The sequence below is a fragment of the Scatophagus argus genome, chromosome 22, assembly GCF_020382885.2.
Source record: "Scatophagus argus isolate fScaArg1 chromosome 22, fScaArg1.pri, whole genome shotgun sequence".
Lineage (NCBI taxonomy): Eukaryota > Metazoa > Chordata > Actinopteri > Scatophagidae > Scatophagus > Scatophagus argus.
Window position 1 is genome coordinate 5,810,882 of NC_058514.1, and position 21,715 is coordinate 5,832,596.

At 42.4% G+C, this 21,715-nt stretch overlaps 1 protein-coding gene across 14 annotated transcripts; it reads right to left on the bottom strand.

The window, feature by feature from the left end:
* Nucleotides 1-74: 74 nt before the first annotated feature.
* Nucleotides 75-17,490, bottom strand: impdh1b (IMP (inosine 5'-monophosphate) dehydrogenase 1b). Of its 14 annotated transcripts, none has more exons than XM_046378680.1 (16): nucleotides 17,467-17,488; nucleotides 11,669-11,767; nucleotides 11,425-11,505; nucleotides 8,171-8,219; nucleotides 6,567-6,668; nucleotides 6,387-6,461; nucleotides 5,634-5,840; nucleotides 5,439-5,526; nucleotides 5,141-5,340; nucleotides 4,663-4,753; nucleotides 4,436-4,531; nucleotides 3,563-3,706; nucleotides 3,278-3,422; nucleotides 3,048-3,191; nucleotides 2,874-2,957; nucleotides 75-2,213 (listed from the first exon to the last, which is right to left on the bottom strand). In XM_046378680.1, exons 2-16 carry the CDS (start codon nucleotides 11,764-11,766, stop codon nucleotides 2,192-2,194), a joined length of 1,626 nt encoding a protein of 541 aa, XP_046234636.1. In that variant the 5' UTR covers nucleotide 11,767; nucleotides 17,467-17,488; the 3' UTR covers nucleotides 75-2,191. The 14 variants fall into 14 exon arrangements, with proteins under 14 accessions (XP_046234636.1, XP_046234637.1, XP_046234639.1 ...); XM_046378681.1 differs by having other exon boundaries at nucleotides 11,425-11,502; nucleotides 17,467-17,487; XM_046378683.1 differs by lacking the exon at nucleotides 17,467-17,488 and adding an exon at nucleotides 13,999-14,213.
* Between the last annotated feature and the right edge of the window lie 4,225 nt (nucleotides 17,491-21,715).

Consider the following 21,715-nt stretch of genomic DNA (forward strand, 5'->3'; position numbering starts at 1 on the left):
TTGGTTTCATTCACTTAAGGCTCAAAGTGCCACTGTGACTTTGCAACTTGTGTTCAATAAGACGGTAGTCCACACACAGTTTTATCTATTTATTCTTCTTTACCATATTGAACAGCAAAAGCAACTTTCCTCTACTGAGTGTTTTACTGTAAACATGTTCTGTGAAATTCCACAACCCCCCTAATAGATTTAATGAATACTGAGTCTTTTCTGTCCACCTAAAAAGCTCACGCTGCTGGTTGCAGAAGCTACCACTGCGTTCTGGTAACTTACTGCAATATACCGAAGCTGAAATCATAACAAAGTGTAACAGGTAAACAAACTAACAAAAAAAAAAAGTAAAAAGTAAACCTAACGTCTCACTTAACACTATATTTGTGCTTTTTAGACAGACAGGACTCAGTACTTGACACATAAGACATTTTAGAAACCTGAAATTTCTCTTCAGATGGGAAACAAAAAGAACAAGCAGCCGTCATTCACAACTGAATGTAAGTATTTTTCTCCATATATTGTCATGTACATTTTCTTGCAGTTTAGTCCAAATGCAAGGTTTTGTTAGTCAAGTGAACCCTGCGCAGGGCACAGTACATTAGCACGTTAGAGAAAGCAACTCAACTTGTACAAAGTGGGACTTTTTATTGGAAAAACAAAAAAACAAACACGTCTGGCCAAATGGGTATGAAAGTATTAGAAAAGCCTGGTCCTACATAAGCTGAATGATGACAAACACAGCGATACTGTTTTAAAGTCAGAAAAGGACACGAGAGCACGTATAGCATTGTGCATTTTCACTGAGCTGTGCAGCCTTTTTCCCCATTCCTGGTTCAAAGCATACCTCTGGCATAAAGAAAGGAGTATGAAATAAAATAAACCTGCTGAAGACAGCCTGTGTCCCACCAGAGAACACAGGAATGACGAAATGACAAGGTAGCAAGCGACATGTTGCCAATTTTGGTTTTGAAGTTACAAAAGAAGAGTGTCAGAGGAAGTGTAAATACACTTGGCAGTATGTGCGCAGTTACAATAAAGCAGAATATAAATAGAATCAAGTTTGGCTTAGTGAAAAAACAACCGAACATGCATATCAAAAGCACTTCATGATCAACTCAACGCCCCCAAGACTATACAGGTTTCATATAAAGATTTAAAAGTATTCAAATTACGGGCCGAGAAATTGCACTTCTAATTATGAACTGTTTTCTGATTCAGTTACTAAAATTTAGGTGTTTTTCTTCAACATACCTGATTATTCAGTTTTTGGTCCCTCTCATGCTCAGTGTATGAACACTACGCACTGAGCACTGAGATGGGACACTGATTGACTGGCTCCAGATGTCTTTGAAGGGGAAATGAAATGTCCACAGTGGGAAAGACTGTGGATCAGAGTTCTGTCTGACTGTAGTTAACACCAGAGGACACAATGGGATAATCACCATGGCCAACATCTCATACCTCAGGATGGAACACAGGAAGTAAACAATATGAGCCACTGTTCATTAAGCAGCTGCGATGACTTAAAAAAAAACAAACAAAAAGTAAGATTTCCATGATATACCGAAACACAGAAAGACAAGTGTTGTGTCTCGTTTTCTGCACGTACGTACTGGTGTGTTTACGAAGTGGGATGCGAGAGGCTTCCGACGGGGAGCGTGCTGGTAAAGTGTGGATCCCAAACAAGATGCTGATAGGATCTGCACCATGGCTGCTGCAGACTCACTATTATCATCAGGACTCATAAACACAGTGCGCCTTCACTTTTACTGTCCCAACACACACATGAAACTATTTCACACACTCATGTAGTTCACCAAATACGCACACGGTTCATTCTCTCACTACTATCAACACACACGCAGAATTGGGGTCAGCTGCACACTCGAGAAAGAGGTGCGTATGACGTTCGGAAAAACCCTGATGCGCCGCTTCTTGAGTGCACAAAGCCCAGGTGTTCAGAGAGTCGGGTGCCAGTTTGAAGATTCTCACTTCGCTACTTCGCCTCTTTCCTCCCCAAAGCAGCCCGCTTGGACCAGGGAGAGAGAGTAACGGTGGATACGATGCAGGGAGGGCGGAGAGGGTGTGGTGGGTGGTACGTACTTGAGCAGAAGTAGCGATTTAACATTTGGTCACTGTTAGACTGGGTACGTCACGAGCACTGCTGATCTGCACTCCATCCCTCCACCCCCCGTTTTCAGTAAAGCCGCTTCTCGTAACTGTGAAGGCAGAGTAAAAGAGAAATCAGCGTTTGCACAAATGTAAATGGGAACTGCTGCTACAGCTACGCACAGGCTGTTGACTCAATAAGAACTAGAGCCGAGAAACTGGCATCCGTCCCTTGTCATCAGGATATTCTAAACTGGCTGCGAGTCAAGCTGATGCTAATGAGAGTGGAATATGCTGCGTTGTCCCTTCTTTCTTGCTACTTTCCCGCAGCTGTAGAGCAGGTTTATCTTCTGCTGCAGTATCTGCTAATGTCAACACCTAACAGGAAGTGCAGTAATGACCTGAGCCAAGCAGTTTCTTAGCAACAAAATGATGAAATCATCTGTGAGAGTCAACAAAGAAACTGCAGTTTATTCCTGCTTCTGTGACTGGCAGGCTTAAAAAAGAATCTGCTCTCACTGACACGTTTCTGCCTCTACAAGTCAGTTAAACCTCCTGATAAAAGTGTGCTCTTTTGTGGGGCCAAAAAATACAATAGTGTAGTTTTTAGAACAATAAGATTAATGATAATTATCCCTCAAATGCAAAATTTTTGTACTTGATCCACAGAGGCCAAAGTAAAGACTAATATTTATATTATGTTGTGTTGCGGGAAGCAATAAAAGCTACTTGTTAATGCACGAAATAAGGTGTTGTGTTTTTGCACTTACGAGTGGAGTCCATGAACTCCTCCCTCCACCTGTGCAGACATGGTCCTCTTTTCAAACTTGAGCTCTCCAGAGTACATCATGGAACTGAGAACAATGGTCACAATACGAAACATAAAACACACAGAAGTTCACATCTGTTTTATAACCACAGCGCACACACACACAAAAACTCACCGGAGGACAGACAGACTCTTTGCCCCAATGTCTTGGCAGCCATGCTGGATACCGGCTATCAGGTAGGGTACAAACTTGTGAATGGAGCCCTTGTCCTGGACCGAGCCCGACACACCCTGGGCTACTTTCACCTTGTCGCCCTCACTGCGAAAACACATCCATCAGTATTTCTCTGATGGACTCACCTCAATGTAAATAACGGCATTTACTACCTTCAGCCTCCCACATACCTAAAATAGCGTTTCTGGCTGCTGGTGCTCTTCTCCATTGCGTCCAAGGAGCCCATACCGCGATACTTTTTCAGCCGCACGCCGTCCGAGAAGAAATACTCTCCTGGAGCCTCTGTGGTTGCCGCGAGCAGGGAGCCCATCATAACTGGAGTGGCAGACAGGAGTGAATTACGCCTATAGTATTATACCCTTTATTGTTATGAAGACTGGATTTTTCTATGATTAACAAGAAACATGACCGTTACGTTTGCCTTCATCTGCGTGTCATAATGTTTGAAACCTCACCAGTCGATGCACCGAGAGACAGAGCCTTCACCACATGGCCCACAGTCTGAATGCCGCCGTCGGCGATGACTGGCACACCGAAGCGCCTGGCGTACTCTGCTACCTTGTACACTGAGGTCCCCTGAGGTCGCCCACATGCCATGACTAGGACATAGAAACCAAGTATGAATGCCATGGAAACAAATGAGACAAAAAAAAAAGGTAAGTCTGATCAGATCACTGGGCCACAGAAATTGGCTCACTGATAAGAAATCATTGTTGACTCTCACAGGGATATTATGATATGCATCACATTCATGTCTTTTTGCTGCAGCAGGTCTCTTCTTGTTCTTGGTTGAACGTGACCGAGTCTGAGCATGAGAGGCCAGTCTCCAAGGCAACCCGTAATAGGGCCCTGGCAGATCACCATGACAACAAGGAGCGGTCTCAGGATATTTGTTACCATTGGCAACTGAAGGCCTTTTCTTTTCACTGTAGCCCATAGCCGCATTAGGAACAGGCGCAGCGACTACAGGACTGCACCAGCTGTGTGTAGGTTGTCTCCTCAGTTTGGGTGTTAAGCGGAGGCTTAGTAACTACTAGTTTGGAACTACATCAGCTACTACAACTGGATGCACCACACTCAGTTAGGGCATAATCTGACTGGTTTGGATGGAAAGTCTGGCACGAGCCACTTGGCATAGTAGCACATCCTGGTAAGATGGACCAATATTGAAATCATATTAAGAAATTGGGTGTTTATTGGATTACAAGTTCCAAAATCACATGTAATTAATTTTAAAAAAATTAGTGAGGAGTATTGTGAGTATAATTGTGTTACAAATATGTTGCAACTGTGTTCAGGACGTGGCAGTGAAATAGCAGGTTGAATACCTTCCTGTGTGATACAGATGGAGCCGCAGCCCATGCCGACTCTCAGAGCATCGACACCGGCATCGATCAGGTTCTTGGCCTGGGCTGCTGTGACCACTGCAGGTGAGGGAAAATAACGAAAACGAAAGTGTGATTATATTTTGACGTTTTGATTTTGATGTGAATGCAACAACAACAGCAGCGACGGCAGATTGCTCACGTGTTTCTTTTCTTTCCAATACACTCACCATTTCCACCCACCACTTGCAAGTCTGGATACTTGTGCTTAATATAATTTATCATGTTGATCTGATACACCGAGTTGCCTTGTGAAGAGTCCTGGAGATACAAAAACATTTAGGATTTAACTAAAATGAAGACTGATCTGATGATTGAGCAGCCTTATTAGGTAATACAGCCTTAGTGGTTGAGGCTAAATTTCAGATTTAAGTATATACAAACTTAATTACGGGAAAACACAAATTTACTTGCAGGTTACGCTATGCTGACTGGTGGAATTTCAGAATTAGGTGAGTCATAATGTGCTCTCTCACTGCTGGGCTTCCACAACACCCTCATATACTTCCTGTTTACAGTTCTGTGTACTTTTAGGCAACCTCTATTCAAAACATTACCTAACTTTGCTGCAAGCCTTCCTCAGACATTTACAAAACACTGGCACCAGGGGTAAGACAACAACGGTGACAGATGCACCAGAACACCCACCAGTACGACGACATCCACTCCAGCCTGCACTAACAGGTCAAGTCTGTATTTGTCGTCCTCCCTGGTGCCAATGGCAGCACCACACAGCAGCTGTTTGCGCGAGTCTTTGGAGGCCAGCGGGTAGTCCCTGTTCTTCTTCAGATCCGTCCTTGCAATAATAGCCACCAGCTCGTCGTTATTATTTACAATGGGAAGCTTGCCTGGTTACAGAGAAAGAAGTGGGAGTTGGGTCATTAAATTACACAAGAGAAACCAGAATCCAACAAAAAGCTGCTGTTGGGCATGAACTTTAATTCACCTTTTTTACTGCGCTGCAGAATATCATTAGCTTCTTTCAGTGTAACACCAGCTGGAGCCACTACCAGGTCCTCCCTCTTTGTCATGGCCTTGGGGAGGACAAGCATAGTTCAAATGTAAAAATAACCAAATGAGTGATGCTAACATTTTTAAACCAATAAGACAAACGGTTTCTTAAAAACCTAAACATACACACCTCTTCCAGAGGTTTGTCATGGTCTTTCTCAGAAAGGAAGTCGATATCTCTGGAGGTGACGATGCCCACCAGTTTGCTGCCCATTTTGCCCGTCTCTGTGATGGGAATCCCAGAGAAGCCGTGTCTTATTTTGGCCTCGAACACGTCCCCGACAGTGTGGCGCGGACTCATCACAACTGGGTCCGTGATAAAACCCTGCTCAAACCTCTGGAAACCAATAGAGTCCAAGTCAAACATAATTATTGCTATTATCATTATTATTATTATCATCTTCCTCTTTAGCAGCACCAAACCAAACACCACACACAAGACATGCAACGTTAAAAAACAAAACAAAAACACGTTAATAAGCAAAAACAACCAAACATCAGTAACAAACATAAAAAACAAACACACACAAAAACAAAAAAAAATATAACACATACAGATGAGAGACAATTACCATAACCTATATAGGGACATAAGATAGCAGGAGAGGTTAAAGATTAAGAGTACAATTTGTGAGAGTTAAGTTAGGTTGGTGAAGTCTTGTGCTTTAGTCCTGTTGGTGTTTATGCAAATATGTACAGACATGTGATGACGACAACTACAACAAAACGATGAAAACAATAATTCTTCTACATCTAATACTACTACCAAAGCCAAACATGACTGATAAGGGTATGTATGATACAACCACAAAATGCTGAGACAGTTTGTCACAGAGATTTTGAAAAGAGCTCTGTGTACACATGACAGACGATCACAGTTTACCTTAACTTTGCGGACCTCGTTGGCTTGGAATTCTGGAGTGCAGTTGTGGTGAATGATGCCGATACCTCCCATTAGCTACGAAATTCAAAAAGGAATAACACGTTTCATGTTTATACGTATCAGAATTAAGCAGTAAGTGAAAACCGGTCTCGGTGCATCAGCAAAGTGCCAGCGTCTCACCGCCATTGCGATTGCCATGGCTGACTCTGTGACCGTATCCATGGGGGACGAGATCAGAGGGGTCTTCAATGTGATCTTTCTGGTCAGTGCTGATGTCAGGTCCTGAGAGACAAACAGGAAAAAAAGAGAGCAAATTCACATCTTCATGTCTTCACTGAGAGGAGTTATTTTGCACATCACCCACCAGGGGGCAGACTAAACTTAGCAAATACAAGATAAAGTACAGTGGTGTTTCCAATAAGTTTCACTGACACACAACCTCTAACGACAGGAAAACCACGAGGATCAATGCTCGAGCAGAAAAATAAAAATATGTATAATTTTAGCTTTACTGAGTCATTCAGAGTGCAGTGAACCAGCTAAAATCCAAAAAATGTGGCCCTCTCAGGAACAGAAACCTGACACTCATGAAAATGGAAATGAGAAAAAAACTACTGTATCTCAAGCAGCCACATTTAACTTTCACATCTTCCCACAACAGCGAGCACCAGGTTTTGTTATCTCCAGGTGTGTGTGTGTAAATAATGACATTCCTTCAAAATGGAAAAACCAGTAAATGAGCTCCATGGTGTCCAAGCTTTTACTCCTTATCTGTAACAGACAAACTATGGAGGTTTTTCTCAGGGGTTCACGGTGAAGGGAAGAGATATCAAGTAACAGCACTTCTTCATTTAGAGAGCTTTAACCTGCAAAACTTGACTGAGAGTAGGGAAAGTATGTCGAGAACATCACGTGGCCGAAGAATTTCCCACAACAGCTCGACACATACTGCATGTGGTCCCCCTTAGTGTTTCTCACACCTTATACATGTGCACAAAAGCTAAGCAATATTTTACAGAATTCAGTCCAATCTACTGAGTCGGAACATGAACAATTCAAAGTTGTCACTGAGGCTAAATGTGGAAGCAGTTGTGTTATTCAAGCATCAATGGGCTCATTTTCTAGGGCAAGGCCCAAGACTCTGCAAAGACAACTAAGCCACGACAGCATGGTTAGGCAGCCGAGCATCTCACACAGCAACAAGAGCTCTCTTTCATTCCGCAAGCGGTGGGGAGAGATTAGAGATATCAATTAGATTGAAACCTTCTGAGATGGATGAAGCAAAGGAGAGGGATTTCATCTGAAGCCCAGGGATTAACTCTCTCGTCATCTGCAGAGAGGTGGATGAGCAACCGGCCAGACACAAATATAAACATGGGGGTGAGGGAGCAGCCGGTGGGTGACCACATCGGGCAAAATTAGCAGGGCAGCAGGGAGAGGAGAAATGATGCAAAGGGTCTGAAACAAAACTACTCTTGGAAAAGCTGTGATTATAAAATGAAGTTGAGTCTGGAGCAGAGATGTTGGTCTTACTGTAATAAGGCTGATGGCTTCGGATGTGGCTCTGCCAAGAATAGTTTGTTTGCTGACGGTGCCACATTTTAGGCTTATTATCGTGGATGGGTGTGGAAGAAAATCATTGGGTTGGCCTTTAATATAGTCAGGAATGTCTCTACTGAGATATAACAGCTAAGTGCAACAATCCTCTGAAGAAACAACAGACCTTCAGTGTCCTTCTGTACTCAGAGATTACTTACAGATCCTTCACACATGTGTGTACTCACCACTTCGTCTGAGGTAAAGTCGATGAAGCCAGGTAAAATCAGGAAGTCACTGAAAGACAAAGAAAAGGCAAAGTAAGGGGCTAACGCAATGCAGCACAGACGTGAGGTTTAAAGCATCCACAAGGACTGCATTTAAGTACCAGAAGCTAAGGAGTTGGAACATGGAACATGAACAGCCAATACTTGTAATAAATTCTGCAAATTATCTCCAAGCAAAGCAGGAGTGGAAATGTTTTCTTACTGTAAACAGGGTGAAAACAATTAAAAGGTAAAAATGGAGATCATATCAGTTTCAAAGAACTACAATGAACCTTTGAATTAAATATTTGTGAGGGACATACAATTAGTCTAGTCTGTTTAAGAGTTTCAGCTAGGACGACACACTGTTTGGAGCCTGGAAAACCTTTTGTTGGACACTCTTATGTCTCTTCTAGGTTCCCAGAATATTCCCGAGTGGCATAGTGGCTGAGTACAGACACTGAGCACATCTTGGACTTGGCAAAAAGCTACAGTTGACCTCTTTCAGCTCTTGGCCCACGTAAACATAATGTGAGGTAGAAGGACATGAAGTGGTGGGGGGGGAGTGCTACACACGGGAATGGCGTGTTTGTTTTCCAACCAGAGTCTGCATGAATTTTGTGGTTTTTGCAGATGGGTGCAAAAACAGACAGGGAACACATGGAAAGAATGAATAAGGGAAGCTTTGTACCTCATGAAAATGGAGAAAACTGAAGAGTACACAGTGGGAGAAACAGGTGAGCACTATGGGAAAAATGGACCTAAGGTGGAGGGCTGACCCGCTAGCAGATCTCTACTACCTCAGTGTGGGACGCTTCAAGGGAGGAGTCCGGTTTATTTTCACCCTCACTTCAGAATCCAAACACCCACAAACATCAGTGTGGGGACAAACAGGAAGTCCAGCAGACATCTGCTAGCATTTAACAAACGCCACAAACCACAGCTGCAGCGCACGCAGGAAGCACCTACTGACTCAGGGTCAGTGTTGAACCAGCGCTCATTGTGTTGGATTTGAATTGTAAAGAAAACACTGGCATGGTCATGCCTTATTATGGTTTTCATTTGAATGTTAAAAGTAGTCGAATGCATGATGCTAAGCAGGGGTGTTTCAGCATAGAACCACTACTGGCCACTGCTGGTCTTCTCCTGCTTGTACAGATGCGGCCCTTGTCCTCAACTGCATAAAGGAGGGTCTACATCATTGTATGGCCACACCAGAAAACATAAAACCACTTGAATGCACCCAGTGTTTTGTAAATGCAGATGTAAGTTTAACATGGTGAATCTCAATGAGTAACATACGTATGTCTGACTCACATCACTTTATTTGGTTTGTGTGATAAAAAACACACTGACTGAAAACCATCATTACACTACAGTTAACATAAGGAATGTATTTGCCACAGTAGCTCCGTCATAGTTGTAACAACAGGCAGAAATATGCATTCTTACAGCCAAGTGTGGCTAGGCGCTGCTTTGCGTTTGCCAAAGAGCTTTCCCTTCAGGCAACAAAAAGGTAAGACAGACTTTATGGTCAACAAAAGGCACAATCTATGATTGGTGAGAATGCAGCATAAGAGGTATGTTTAAACTTGATTACAGGGGTGTTTTTATAGAGGTATTTATGTCTACATGTGTTTAAAAAAGAAAAAAAAGAGCTCATCTCGGAAATCTTTGTCATCCACCCATCTCTGTCTGTATTCAGGCAAAAACGCTGGTGGACCTTCACTTCCCAGACCAGTTCAGTGAGTGAAATGTGGAGTTCAAAAGTTGATTTGGTGAAGACTGTTCGTTCACAGACACACTCATGATTTCTGCACCTGGCAGAAGGTCACAGACAGCTCTCACAAAACGGTTTCTGTCTTCCTGTGTATCTCATTTTCTGTGGTTGGTTTGCTTTCTTTTTCCTGTACAATACACAAAATACAAAGAGACTAAAAAGATGCATCAGTATTATTCTGCTGCCGATTTGATCTCTGATCTGTCAAGCGCACTGGTAGGAGTGTATATTGCTCAAGTCCTTGCAGATGTTTATGTGTATATCAAAGATGTACTGGAAAAGTGGTCACAAATTTTTACAACTGCCTCTAAGACATTTAGTGAAAGAAGCTGAAACCTTGTCTGTATTGTGTGTATTTGTCACACACAAAGGACAAACAGTGTGAAAAGAGTAACGCGTACTCTTTCATCCTGAAACCAACCCCATCCACCCCTATTCCTCCAATGATCCGCATGACGTCAATTCTGACAATCATGTGCCAAACTTTCCTTTGGTCGTGATGCACCTCATTACAGTGTGGAGAGGATATTCAATCACACGCGGACACAATCAAACACCATTACATTCTCTACTCAATTGGCCTCTGTAGCAGGAGTAGGATGATTAGAGCAAAGACTTGGTGGATTTTCAGCTAATGAAAGCTTCAGACTGAGCTTGAAATACTCAAATTGAAATGTACTTTTGCTATGCGGGTGATAGTGAAGTATCACACTAATCTACAATACATATCATATAGAATAATAGATTAACTATTGGTCTTTCAGGGAATGCAGAAAGGGCACTGATTACAGCGAATGTTGTTAGGACTTAAGCCAAAGAGGTAAAAGCAGTGTGATGGATCCAGGAGACAGAACTGGGAGAGTAAATGGCATGCTTCTCAGTGTCCAGCAGCCACAACTGAGTCACACAAGGCTTTACTTATTGATATTTATGAGCAAGAAATTATAACAGCGAGCATATGGATTAGTACAGAAATCACTTCAGTCATAACGCATGAGTTCAAACACAAAGCATTTCTCATATGTCACTGAAATGATTACCAGAGCTGAGTGAGGTTAAGCTAGAGGTGAGAAATGAGTGCTGAATTAGTACTTTTCTCAAAGCAAACTATTTGTAAGAAAGGGCATGCGCTGTTCTGCCATGCATGCTGCAGTCAAGGACAGGTCGTGCACGTTGATGGTTAATTGAAGTTAATAATGCAGTTATGTCCACAGGAATAAAGTTTGATCCCCATCACCAAATCAGGTTGAGCACCCCAACAAGCCCTTCATTTATCTTGTGCATACGTGCACTTCTGCGGCACCAGGCTGAGACTTTGACATGGTCTGTCAAATTAATTTGTCTAGAAGAACAGTCATTTACTTCCTCCTTATGAAATCAGCATTTGGAGAGACAGAGGATTTTTCTTTTTAACAGTACAGTTTCAAAGCAGTTTGAAAAGGACTGTTTTACTCACTTGTAAGTCAACCCATGTCCTTTAGAAAATAGCTCTTCAGCTGTATGACCATCGGAGTCAACGCACTGTTGGTCAGATCTGCTGGTTCAAAATGTGTTGGCCATTACAAAGCACTGCTACGTACACTTCACCCACCACTGCGTGCAGGTGAGGTTTAAAATTCACGAGACCTTACTTTGAATAAATTTCATTACTTTACTGAGATTTTCGGTAAAACGAAATCAAAGCTTGGGATCGAACTTACTTGTACGTAAGGCCATCTCCAATCGAGAAGAGCTGCTGAGCTGAGAGTCCATCTTCGGGAACGTAGCCTGTACCACCACTGATTAAGTAATCCGCCATGCTGCCAAATGAGAAGGAGAGGTAACTTCACACAAGCCCTAAACTCAGACACAGTTGTTTACTGTCTGAATACACTAAAGCGATGCTCTGCCAGAACACTTGACATCCACTTTGCAGACAGAGCCTCAGTGACCTTCTCACAGGAAGACATAACCATAGCAACATCAACATTTCCCCATCCAGCTGCGGGCCAGTGCGCCTGCGCGGCAGGTGCTAGATGCAATCGCGTCCTTTGCTCGCACAAACAAGCCATTGGTAATCCAGCAATAAACTTTATAAGAATAGAATCTTGTACACATTTAATAGAGGATTTGTGGCTTATGTTGCGACATCACGGAACGTAAAAAAAATAGCGTTACTTAATATTAGATGACACATAAAGCATGAAGTACAACAAACAGGTTTACGTCACTGTAGAAATCCTGTGACTTTGTCCTAATGAGTCACGAATAGAGCAAATTTTCTGTCTCCGAATGCAAAATATTGAGACAACTAAGCTGTAAAATGAACTTAAATTGAGCACGTAAGACGAATGAGGACAGGGCACACAGTCCCCACACGACCGCGTGTGAAGCAAAACATGGCCGGCAAAACATGGCCGGATGACCCACTAACATCTAACTGAACCACTACAGAGAGCGCTACGACACTTTTATTTTCAAAACGACAGATACCGGCAACATTAAAAGCATATCGGTTAAAACGTCAGTGAACGACATCATATTTTAAAATGCCTTATTCTGTCGACTCGAGCGACACATGCTAACGTTAGTTACTGGCCCGGTGACCTACATTACATTACATTATCAGTAGCGAGCAAACATGGCACACCCGTAGTTAACAAATTTCTCCACCTCCTCCTTTCGCCACGTCTTCGTTGTTTACACTTCAAAGCGACAACACAGCATCCTTGCTGCTAGTCATCCGTGTTACATCATTAGCTGTGCTAGTATCCATGTTAGCATCCCCACATCTCTCATCCCATTAGTCCATACTTGACTATCTTGACTGACTTGGTTTTAGAATTGGTTTACATTTCTAGTCACGGTCTAGTAAATGTAGTTTAGAGTATTACTGCGGGAATGACATGTGAACCAACATAAAAAGTAGAAATTTTAGTACAATAAGTGGTGTTTTAGGAGTTTGATATATGCCGAATTGATGGACGATATCTTTAATACACCGCACGATCTTTCCTACACAAAATGCTTTCCCAGAAACTCAGTCAAAGCTATTCTGTCTGCGTTTTGTGCTGCCTCCGTCACGTCGAGTCGGGCTTCGTGCCAACTTAACGTCTATGCATTCACGTTTATGTGACCATGACTTTCTTGCATTTGTAAGGAACGTGAAGCAGCGGCGATGTACTTTAAGTTAACTCAAGTGAATCAGCAATAGTACCGTCAGTTACATGACATAAACACGTGTATAGCACAGCAGGGCTTTGCTGTGAAAGAGCTGGATGCTTCACTTCTCCCGAAATAAACAACGGTTAATCATAACAACGGGCTGGCAATATGGCTGGTAGCCTGCCACTTAACCTAGCAAGCATCCTGAGATGTAATTAAACAATAAATTATTAGGCAAGCTTAAGTGAGACCTCACTGCAAATCATCAACGTTAGTCAACGTCGGACACAAAAGTCATATTTTCACGAGACGTTAGCTTATTTACACTTACATGGTATGTCTTGGCAGCAGTAGCTTAAAGGAGGTTATCTCATCAAAATTTATAACAGCATAAGCAAGTAGGTAATCTCCATCCCATTAACGCCACCATAAAACTACCGCAGCTGAGTGCGTATGTGTTAACAATCCACTATTGTAGCTACATGCGACTGAACTTGAGGCTAACCAGACAGGAGCGTTGATTACGTTATACTTGGAGACATGTGGGAGCAACCGTTAGCATTTAGCATTAGCGGCTGGCTTGTTCTGCCTTGAGAAAACGGAAAACGCCCGTGGTGATCTGAAGCAGGCTTTAAATCCCACCCTTAAATATGGAACTACGTGTTTTCAACTGTGTTTCCTCCTAGCTACCATGAAGTCCAACATCCATTTCCTTGACCCGAGTTAGCTAGCTACCTTACGGAACTGATGCCCACGTTGACCAAAGGGAAGCAACTTTCCAGCTGTGAGTCTGTGAATGTCAGAGAGGGAGAGAGAGAGAGGGGGGAGGGAGAGAAGGGGAGGAGGGGGGAGAAAAGCGACGACGAGACAAAGCAAAGCCGTCTACCTCGAAGAACAAACTCGACCGTTCGCTCGTGGCTCCAAGATGTGAAAGTGTGGCTCGGCAGTAAAGTGAATCAGAAGTGATCGCCCGTGGCAGCAGACAGCGCGTGTTGGTGTTATGTACTGGCAGCAGCTTCGTCACGTCCCCTCTCCTCGCAGAGGCGTGTTTAACCCCCTGCACCACATGGCTCCGTGCGAAATCAGGACTGAAAAGGGTTACATGAGTGCAGCGGGAGTAGTTCACGTGAAAGTTGCGTTGCTGAAATGCTGGGTATACGGACAGACCGGTTTATCAGAGCAGCTTTATTCCCGTCCACTGCTGATGGGCTCATACACGCGTGGACACCATTTGGATATGTTGTCAGAGTTAAGAGGACTCTCCATTTTATTTATGTATTTATTTTTAGCATTTTAGCTTACACAGAGGGGCAAAATAGCTGTGTACAATTACCCTGGTACTGTACTTCACTCAGGTACAGTTTTGACGTAGGCCTACTTTACTTAATTGCCTCCACCATGTAAATAAGTAAATCTTCTGTCTTTATGATACTTTTAAATGCAGAGTTAAAAAAAAAATACAATGGAACAAAGCACCATTAAACTCTATCCTGGCACAGAGATTTATAAAAACAGATTGACTTTAAAGGGAGGTTTTTAAGAATCAGCAGATGTTGGATTCAAAGAGTTGGGGCCAGCACAGCAAAGGCCCCATCATGTTTTTGTATTGGAGCAGGGACGTGGAAATGAATAAAAGGCTGAGATTTCAAAGTGGTTGAGAAGTAGAGTAAGGAAGTAAGTGATCAGAAATATAACCAGGGACAAGGTCATGTAGTGTCTTAAATGTTGTTAACAGGAAACCCATGCATATCAAATTGTAAATATTGTAAATTTTTGCTCCACTTTATTTATTTTTTGATTATGTTATAAAATGCTACGCTCCATCATAGCTTTCATTTTACCACAGTATATGTGTAGTTAAATTAAGACCAGCATGAGCATGAAAAAGCTGCTTGCATGTTAAACACTAATGGTAATTCAATATTATAAAATGTAACACTGATAGAGGGCTTATTGCTGCATAATGAGCACTTCTAACTCCCTCTGACATTCAGTTGATAATTCTTTCGTACTTTTACTCAAGTCACATTTTGAATGCAGAACTTTGACGCTGGTATTGTTATTTTTACTGAAGTAAATAACCTGAGCGCTTCCTTAGCTATCGTGTTACTAGTTAGTATTACTGCTAAGATTTAGGATTTTTATTGTCCTGATAAAGATTAAGAAGAAAATGTAACACAAACAAAATGTGTCACGTTGGCACTTGTGGTTTGCTGAACGTATCAAAGCTAATCTAGGTGGATGTACATGGATGAACGGTTGGCCTTGACAGTGCATGGGCACGACCTTTAAACACTTAGCAAAGGGAAATCATGTGTCTGTCAGGCCCATAGTCAAATGCCTTTAGAAAATCAAAACTGTCATGCCTCAATTTTCCAGAATTTAGAGCAACGTCATGCTAAGTGTGAGCACCACCATTTGAATTTCGTTCACATGTAAATTATGCAAACTAGATTAAGCAGCCTGAAAAGACAGCAAAAGCATGAGCACTGACAATAACTTAATGAAAAGTCTCCTGCCTCTCACAACACTCCTTGTTATGTTCAGGAGCACAAAATCTTCATGTGGATCATATACTTTTTTTTAATGCAATAAACGGTATAGAAGTTGATGTAATGACAGGTATTGTAGCTTCTTTCAGAATGATGCTCACAAGTGTTTGTTGTGGAAACAAAAATAAGCTGAGCCACTATGAAAGCAGTTCAGTTCTCAGCTTTATACACATGTTGACTGAGGACAATGACATGGGTTAAAATGAGAATATGTCTTTAGAAGACTACTTCATTAGTGATCTTGAAATTTTAATTTTACTTACTGAGAATAATACATGTAAAAAAAAAAAAGCCTCAGTGGACAACCCATAAGCTTACAGGGGAAGTGTCGGACGGCCATTTTTTTTTCTGGCAAAGAGAAGAAACTTGAAACCTCACACACACAGCATTGCAGCACACACACACGCACATTCACATTACTTAACAGAATGTCAGCACGCGCTGCTCTTGTCATCGAGCTGTCAGCGGCTCGGCAGAAAATCACTGTTGCTTCCTCGTAGCTGAAAATATGGCTGCCGGGATCTTTTATCACCTCTTTCACAGTGTCACAGAGCAGAGGATTCAGAAAAAACCACCAATAAATGTTTTGTCATATGTGCGCTTATGTTAAGACATAAGTTGACATAAGTTGTGTGTTTACGGCTATTTTGACTTGAGGCATTCAGTCTTGCATAACTGGAATTGCTGAAGACGGGGTTATTAAGGACAGCTGCACATCCCTTTGTCAGACGTTAGGGATTATTATTCAGAGTTTGAATTTGCCTTCACTTTCCGCTTCATCACGCAATACGTCAGCCGTGTTATGTGTGACATGAAAGCAAGTTAAGTTCATTTAAGCTGAACCTGTTGTCAACAGATGCACCCAATGTTTAATTCAAATTTTGTTTGACAAATTCACTGGGCTGTCATTTTCTTTTCATGTTTTATTAAGGGTTGTATATCAGTTATTTCTTATGGAGATCACATTACAGTTCACATACTGGAAAAAAACAGGGAACCACATGGTCTTCCCTGTAACCCAATATGCTCACACAGTCCTATCCTGTTCTATATTAATGTTAGGTTCCTCAATGTGTCTGCCAAGGTGACTCAGGAGGATCTGTGTGCCCACTCTGTGTTTGTGTCAAATTAAATGTGGGTCATTGCAGATATGGGTCAGTTGTTCTTTTATGCACTGCAGCTATTCTGAGCGGTTGATTCAGCCTTGTTTATCCTCCCTGCAGCGTGCTGCTCACTCCTGCCTTGATGTTACACTGAAGGATTGTGCGTGTGCGCACAAGGAGCAGAAGGGCTGCATTAAAAATAACAGCTGACAACTTATGATAAGCTTTTTTGTTGTTGTTGTTTGAGGATGTGCCCATAAGAAAGTGCTATCCAGAGGACCTTCAAACTACCCAGAAATTAAGTGAATCATGTGAAAGTGAGGGATTTAACCTCAAGGGCATTTGCAAACTGGTCTAAATGAAAGTGCGTGTGTACATGTAAACTGACCCGATGGCATGAAGTTAATTTACATGTGCAGCCTTCTGAAGGCATGGACGGAGAGAGCTAGAGGACTGACTTCACATTCTCATTTTATTTCACATTGGATATTGGCACTGAGAGTTGAAATCATGTGGCACTCTTCTATTTCTGTATAGTCCATCTATAGTCTTGCTTTTGCAGTTGTCTTTTTAGAGCCACAACTGATCCTCAGTCTGAACTTTTCAACATTTACTTCAATATTTGACAGAAATACCTAATTGTTAAGTTAAGAAATACCTAAATGTGGTTCACTCTTATATACTTTCTTAGTCGCTCACCTCTCTGGGCCAAGACCGGCTTGGATGCGCGTGGCGCTGTATCTCTGGGCTGCGGTTTCATGTCCATGTGAGGTTTGCCGGACATAATGTTCACTTTCCCGAGGTATAACATTTGTACGTGGGGGTTGAGTGTCTCCCACAATTCTCCGGTAATCCACCTGCTGGCTCTCCGTCGCTCCGTCTGCGCCAAAGTGCTCAAAGCCATACCCCTCCATGGTCCGTCCAAGGTCAGTCTCTGAATGCAGTGGCCCTTTCGCCGTGCTGCGCTGCTTTTCAACTGTTGCTTGTTTTTAAACAGAATTGCCAGTGTCAGTGAAAATATCCAAGAGCTCAAGGTCACGTCTGGCTCAAAACAGAAGGCTTCTGGAAACCCTGAATTTGTATGAACTTCATAACCCAAGTTTGGCTAAAGTCAAGAAGTTATAATTTGCAAAACAAACTCTCGATTTGTCTCTACATGTTCTTATCTCAACTCCAGCGTCTGCTCTATTTGCTCTGCCTCTGCCCTCCAGACTAGATATGCAGATACATAGATGTTCCCACAGAGAGAGAAAAGCAGAAAAAAAAGACCTGCTCCGTCTGCCCTTGCACAGGATGCACCTGCCTACAAAAAGGCACCAGCCACCTCTAGGCGTGTCAGTAGAGAGTGTCACCTAGGAGATTCTCCCACTGAGAGGGTGTTGCTCTGGAAATGATGCCAGCAGCAGAGCATTGCTGTGGAAAGACTGTTGTGCTGATGTCTTCGAAATGTAGGAGAAGATTTTCAATAGTGAAGGCGGAGGGTAATGGATGGAGTAGATGAGCACAGTGCAGCCCTGTACTGTACTTACATGTGGGATAAAGCAGTCATTGCCCTGAGCGTTTCTCCACGAGTTGAATGGACTGAGTGGTACTGTCCTGCTGAGTGCTCTCTATGTCTTGCTCCCTCTCTATGTATGGGGTTAATCCTGCTTTCTATCAGTGGCACCACAGCGCTTTCACAAAGAGGATTTCAGAATTAGACTGAACAGGACAAGAGACGAGCTTTGCAAAAGAGAGCAGCGCATTTTTTACGGCAAGATCATCATCACTGTGGTGTGTTTTATTTGTATTCGTCTCAGTGGGCTTCTACCAAAACCAAATACATCCAGCAAACATAGTGTTTCCGGAAAATGTTTTTACGTCTCTGGACGCGAATTATAAATTAAGCTCCCAACACCCAGACCCCCGTGTGATTTGTAGTGCTTCTTGTGCTTTGTGCAGGCCTCGCAGAAATGTTGGTTTTCAGCGCATAGCTGAGCAAAAGTGGAGCCAAACAAAATGAGTCTGCAGTAAAATAAGCTCTCCTGTAACCACGCCACTGCCTAAACAAGTGAGAGGCCAAGGCCAGAACTGCAGTTTAACACAGCAGGTACTTGTGCCTTGACGCTGCTGAGTGAAGCTTGCACCAGATTGTCAGAGTGTTATATAATCGCTCTAAATGAAAGAACATTTTAAAAGAATATCCCTTCTGGTCAGCGCAGACACACATCACATACCAGCGGGTATGTGATAAACTGGTTCTTTTTGACATCAGGGTGTGAACTCCTGCCTTCAGTGGATGTTTGGACAGTGCACAAAGTTTTGTTTCTGCGTGAAAAGGATTCCCCTCCACACATACAATACATGTGGGCTGTCACTCTTCTCAAAGGGATCACCTCCAGGTGACTGACTGCTTGTGACAGTTGGCGAGACATTAAGATGGAAAATCCTCTTAGCCTCTCCTCTGAGACTCTAGTAAGTTCCCCACTTACAACTCATCATTAACACATGGTAACAGAACCCCCTCGCCCACACAAGGAAGGAAAACAGATCGGAAAACTGCCTTTCTGTGCCGACGTTGGACCCCCCCAAGTCAAAAGTACTCATTTGCCCCATGCAGTTTTAATAGACGAAACCATTTCCCGAGTTCACGTTTGGCCTGGGTCAGACACAGACGGAGCAGACGCAGATTTCCAAAGATTGTGTTCAGCAGGTCAGAAATAGAATACATAATTTCATAATAAAATGTTTCATGGCTATCAAATTAAATGTTTATGTTCTCTAATACAAGCTAAGCCTGTGAAATAATGTGTCACGCACCAAGCAGCAATTACCATCATGGGAGTGAGAAAAACTCCACCTGCTGCTGTAGAACGCTGGGCTGGAAAATCAAGCTTGAAAAAGATGTTGGCTTTGCTCTCGAAGGTGGGACGGTAGCAAACATTTGCTCGTCCTGTCACATGTCAGTGCACCCTGAACACAGCATGAGTCGCATTGTGCTGTGACTGCCTGTAAGCGTGTGGTGTTCAAGGTTCTGCGTCATCTGCGCCATTCATTTTACATCATGTGTAAACTGGAAAATCTAAATCACACAAAATCAGCCACAATGACCCTGATTGGTTTCACCATATGACAAAAGGAATGTTGACTTGAAATTACTGAAAACTAAGTGATACCAGAAGCAAAAGATGGTAAATTAGTTTGTACTTGGGTAAAAAGCTACAGTTTATAATAAAGTGTATGCTTTCATTTCACACAACATGCGAATCAACTGTAACTTTCCTAAAATATTCTTTTCCTCGAATCAATTACATAATTAAAAAATTGCTGCTCTGATTCTTACAGTAACTTATTCTTGGGATCCCCAGAGTCTTCAGTGTGTACTCTTTGTGTGTTAAACATGTTGGCAGGAAGAGGGTTAAAATCATCCCATCTTTGGCATTAAAGAGTTCGCGTCTCATTCAAAAGGGAATGAGAGGACCACGCTCTTAATTTCACATGTTTTTGTCCTCAGGTTGTACATTCTCATTCAATTGAATTACCATAATGGACATCATGTGCACAGCGTGGATACTCATTGACTGGCTGAGACAAATCAGAGTCATAAGATTTAACACAAGGGTAAGCTTTCCCAGCAGATATCATCTATCAGATGATCTACGGTGGAGCTCTAACCAGTTTCATGTCACACTACCAGACAATGCAGGCGGTTTGATTTTTTCTGTAATTGGCTGACAGTTACTTTTAAATGGCTGTGGTAGAATTGGAACATCATTTAGGTAAAAACGCCACTTATCTTACACATCCACATTCAGTATTTCTATTCGGCCAAAAAAACAAGAGAGGAGAGAGTGAGAGGGGATTATCAACTAAACAGGTCCAGCAAAACAGAACTAAATCTAAAAAACAGTGAAATACAGCAGAGCTCGTCTTTGTCCTCAACAGAGACAAAACAGAATGACGAATGGGGCGGAACACAGACACAAGAAGTACACATGAACCAGACAATTTGCTTGTAACTCCAAATTAATATACATAAACTCAATATAAATACACTTAAATGTAAAGAAGGTCGAACCAAAGTGACACTGGGGGTGAGTGTAAAGGTTTAACTTGCTGAAAGCAGAAAAGAGCAAAAGTTTAACTACCGAGTTAATGATGGTTCTGTTCCATTAAGCAGTCCCACTAAGCCGTGACAGCGACCCAGCGTGCCCTACATCTGGACACAGACTGATAGATCTAAATGGAATCCAGCCTTTCTTAATGATATTAATTACATGTGTGGCAGTTTAAACTTTTTCATGGCACAGAAAAATATTCAAAATTATGATGGCTGGATTTCATTGACCGTCTTCAGTGTCAGGGTCCTCGTATTGTGGCTCACTGCCACACACAAACACAACAACAACATTGTTAATGTCATAAGACCCATGCTTTTCCTACTGGGACAATCTGTTAAGGAAAGGCCCAGTTCAATACAGTATAATGTTATTGGGCTAATACAATGCAAACAGTATTCTGGTGTTAATGTGCGTTGAATTGCACCTCATCCTGAAATGTAGTAATGCTGGGCGACTCTGCAAATTGCAAGCCACGTGAGAAGCCACGTGTTCTGAGCTCTTACCTGTCAGACACTGACATCTAGTGGATGCAGCGTTTCATTGCACCCGTCGTCACAGATGTATTTGTCATATCTGCTCTTGCAGAAAGGAAATCGGCATGTGTTTCCACTCCTTGGATAGCAAGTGTGGTGACTAGACCTTAAGTCCTTAACTGCTGTTTTGCAAAAAGCGAAACAGAAGGAGATGTCACATATCAGCTATCAGTTGGGAAGCTAACAGGAAAACAAGCTTTATACCATTTTACATATCATAAGAGTACTATTGCTTGTGCAATAAAAGGCATAAAAATATTTTAATGTCGTTTTTGGTTTTGAACTATTTTGTATGGCACTGCAACATGATAATTT